Here is a 4,244-nt window from a genome sequence, read left to right as displayed (position 1 = left end):
CTATTTAATCTTCTAAACCTATAATAATCAATTAACAATGCGCCGCCCTCCAGCTTGTTCTTCTGGAGTTCTATTACTGCAAACATACTGTAATCAAGTTAGTTGTATTATATTTTGAATTTGCTGATAGTGATATTAAAATTAACAGAATTTAAATTTAGTAATTTTTTGACCAGGTATATATATAAAATGTATTAAATATTAATGTATATGGGTTAAAATATATGGGTTTAATGCATACAAAGTTAAGTAAAAGTAACAAAGTAAAAGGCCTAGGCCACGCCCTCACTAAAGTTTTATGGATTCTTTATATTTGCATTGCTGATTGCAAATAAGTTTGGCTTTAGACAGATTTCCTGCTATACTAAACACATTTTCTTCTTTCTTTCCATGTGGCACTACACAGCTTAGCATTACTTTCTCCCTGATGGCCATGTAGGTACATGTATTTAGAACTTTTAGCCCCATATTCATCAACCGACTCCTATAGTGGATTTGATATCCATTGAGCTATTAGTTCTTTGGTAGTTAACTTTGATAATATTTTGGGCGGCTTTGTAGCACAGTTTGAGTTTCGTCTGTTTTTTACTGCGAAATAGACTAAAACATGACGCCACGTTTTTTGAGGTTGCTCAAGAACCATTTGAGCCACAGAGTTCTTTTTTATATCATTGAATAGAGAATTAATAATTCGATTCCGTTATAACGGGTAACCAATAAAGTGGGTTTGAATGAATTCATTTTGAAGGTTTGAAGACATTTTGACGACATTTAGAGCGCACTCTTCTGTACTGAACGCACAACTCTGAACTTAAGAATTAACTGAACTTAATCTTAGAAGAATATTTTTCGTTTCTGAGTAATTTGTTTTTGAAAAACTCAATTGAAAATGTGTTCCGCAATAGTTCTGTGATGTCCTGCGCAAAATTTCTTTACGAGTAAAATTCGAAATTTTGACGTTTGGAGCGCACTTTTCTTACTCTCTCTTTACTGTGCCGATGCGTTGCTTTGGCTCACCAATCCATTGCGGCGTCGCTGCGCCAACTCCGAAAAATTCACGGCATTATCCATGCCTAGTCTGCAGTCAATCTCAGTCAGCCTAAAAACGGTTTTAAGATATCTTCTTAGATCTTAGATAAGTCTAAGACCCGGTTCCACCATCTCCGATTAAAATGTTAATCACTGATTACAACTATTTAATCAACACTTTGCGTTTCACCATAATTTTAACCACGATTATGGACACTTAATCAGTGGTTAACTTAACCGCCTAAAATGTCCGGTTATTGACGATAATCACGATTAGAGTGGTATTATAACCTCAAACATTTTTTAAAGTAAACACATGTTGGATTTGTTTTATGACGATGTTTTATCATCGTCTGATGAGCAGAATTGCATTCAGGTTGTTAGAAGACCCCGAATATTTAATCAGCGAGTCTATTCGCTTATCGGAAAACACTGTCCAAACAGTACTGCTGGAAATAGAAATAGACCTGGAACAAACATACTACAGAAAGTTATGATAAAAGAATAATAGTAATAGTTCCACCTGTTAATTAAATGGATTTTTTTAGAAACAATGCTATTCAACTCATGGCACATCTTTTACTTGCGTTGAGGTATTATGCATCTGGATCGCATCTTATTGCTGCTGGATACTTTTTTGGAGTAAGCAAAACTAGTCCACATCGAATTGTACATCAACAATATATTACAATGTTACATCGAGTAACTGCTTTAATAGCCACATTAGCTCGAAATGACATTAAACTCCTATCTACAAAAAGGAAAGTAACTGCAGCACAAGTAAATTGTTATGCAATAGCTCGTTTTTCCAAACTTATTTCAGTTTGGGGGAGGCAACGCAGAAGTATTTCGTAATAGAATATATTTTTATATATTTTTTTACGTATTTCTCTATCAATGTTCAAGCGACATGATACGTGATCACTGCATATTGTGAGGGAAAATGATTTCAGTTTATCTGTCAATTGTTTGAACCAATCAGAACCGTTGGTTCAAAGGAAATACGATCTTACCTGATGAGACTGATGATTATCTAACCGGAGTTAAAATGTTTGTTGTGGAACGCATGACAATTTAATAATGATTACAGTGGTGATTAAAAAATGGTTGTAATTAGTTAACCAAGAATTCAATCACTCTTGGTCAAACCAAGCCTGAGTCATAAGTCATAGTTAAGGTTCGGTCACAAATAAAATCCGTATTGTTTATATTAATTTGAAAATAAACTGTTTTTAAAAACAAAACCTTCAAATTAATCAATACAATTTTGTTGGCAGTATTGACATTTCGAAGAAGTGAATTGCTGCATTTAATAAATCTTATTGAATTTATCGTTTGCACCTTAACCTATTTTATTGCCACTTTTCGTGTTTTTATGTGATTACTTGAGCTTTTGATATTTAAAAATCAACGGGTATTACCTTAAAAAACGTTTTGGCCGACCTTCTAGTATTGTTGAAAATATCTCAGTTTTAATTAAGAATCATTTTTTAAATTATTTTTCCTGTACTCCCTAAACACCCCCCCAGACAACAACCTCCGACGAATGACCAGTGTTGAAGCACCCTGCATACACACGTTATTACAAAAGCGTGTTTTATTCAAAAAAAGAAGACCCTAACATGCTAAACTAGAAGTGGAAGCAGAATTGCGCTGCGCATCGGTAACGCATCGGTAATGTCGTTTTTGACCTTTATTTATTAACAAATTGAACTTTAAAGCAAATTCTCGAACGGAATAAATAATGATATCGTGTTAAGTCAAATTTTTTTAATTTTTGATGTATATTGTTTGGCTTTTCGCTTCAAGTGTATAGAGATTTAGCGACCTGACTGAACAGGGCCCTGCTTTTCATTATTCACCTTTAATTTTTGCAGTCATCATATGTATTTGATGGTCACTATAACCAATAAAATGCCGATAAAAATACACAATTTTAATGAATTAAGTCTAATATAACAATGTTCACAAAGTACATTTTTGAACGAGCTTAAACAACACTGACAACATATTCTTACAAAATACTACACAACACATTTAGGTACATATTTCTGGTTTTTAAACAAACAACAGTGATAAGCTCTGTTTTACTAAAACTGAATTGAAGAAATTGTATTTATAAATGTTAGACTGAATGCGTATTTTCCATCATTAAAAATGGGCCGATAAAATACACCCTTAATAAAAAATTTAAATTAAAGATTTTAGTTTTACGTAGTAATTTACATAGCGATGAAAGTAATTGAATTTTGGAAGCAATAGAAAAGTTATGAATCTGCTTCCGAAAATTGGAAATAAAAGGTATTTATTCAAGGCTCTTTATTAATGATTTTTCAAAATGGAAGTGATAGAACGATCAGGAAGTGACTATTAAACGTTTACTACTTGTCTACTCGAAGGAATGTATAACATTTTAAAATACCGCTCACTCATCCAACAAACTACAATTTCCAAAAAATGGAAGTATAAATTTGTCAAAAAATAAGTATATACACTAGTGCAACAACAATTTTGCAAATAATTAATTTCCATAGAAATATTTGTAATGCTACACCACTTTAAGTCAAGCCTCGAAATAATTCGTAGTTAAAGTCAAAGTTGTCAATGAATTTAAATGGTTTTGGGGTAAATAAGGCCTTTCATCATATCGAAAGAGTTGCCATCAGGCTGCACTGATTCTCGCAAACCGGCTGACGTTTCCACTTTGAGAAAACCATAATCATCTATTCCAACCACTTTTCCTTGGTGGCATTTTCCGTCTTTCGATGTCAACGTAACTGGAGCATCCCTACAAAGAAAGAAACAGTATAAAAGCAGTTTCAAATCAAATTGACACTATTGATAACTTGGTTAATGCTGAAAAAGGCCATGGGTTGAAATGCGAAATATTTGGTTTTTTTGTTGCTTGTGATGAGGAAAACAGAAAAACAATCAACATTCAGATTTTCGAAGGTTTTTTCATCGTTTACATTTTTTGTAATGATCACTCGGCATATTATCTGACACGTGCTGTATAGCTGAATTAGACACAAAAAACGTTAATGCCATTTACACGTAAAATAAAAACCAAGTAAATACAGGGTGATTCAAAATTGACGTCATTGCTTTTAAGGGGTGATAGAGGCTCACTTGGGGAGTACGAAAAAAATATAAAAAAATTTTTTTTCGAAAATTTCTAGAAGATATTAACAGTTGAAGATCAAATTTCAACTTTG

The 4,244-nt window shown here is 32.8% G+C and overlaps 2 protein-coding genes across 2 annotated transcripts in view; one reads left to right on the top strand and one right to left on the bottom strand.

Annotated features, from left to right (window-relative positions):
- Window positions 1-4,244, top strand: part of LOC109541262 (microtubule-associated proteins 1A/1B light chain 3A) — a gene marked incomplete at its 5' end in the record, with an annotated part of 53,406 nt that overhangs the window by 11,559 nt on the left and 37,603 nt on the right.
- LOC109541261 (biotin--protein ligase) overlaps window positions 2,951-4,244 on the bottom strand; it is a 53,728-nt gene continuing 52,434 nt past the window's right edge. Inside the window, exon 16 of the mRNA XM_019910066.2 lies at window positions 2,951-3,817. Within this exon, the coding sequence (XP_019765625.2) occupies window positions 3,640-3,817 (178 nt within the window). The 3' untranslated portion in view covers window positions 2,951-3,639. The remainder of the gene's footprint in view (window positions 3,818-4,244) is intronic.

This window comes from Dendroctonus ponderosae, unplaced genomic scaffold, assembly GCF_020466585.1.
Source record: "Dendroctonus ponderosae isolate FM_Combo_2020 unplaced genomic scaffold, Dpon_F_20191213v2 Dpon_F_20191213_4, whole genome shotgun sequence".
Lineage (NCBI taxonomy): Eukaryota > Metazoa > Arthropoda > Insecta > Coleoptera > Curculionidae > Dendroctonus > Dendroctonus ponderosae.
This window is presented reverse-complemented; position numbering and strand designations above follow the sequence as displayed.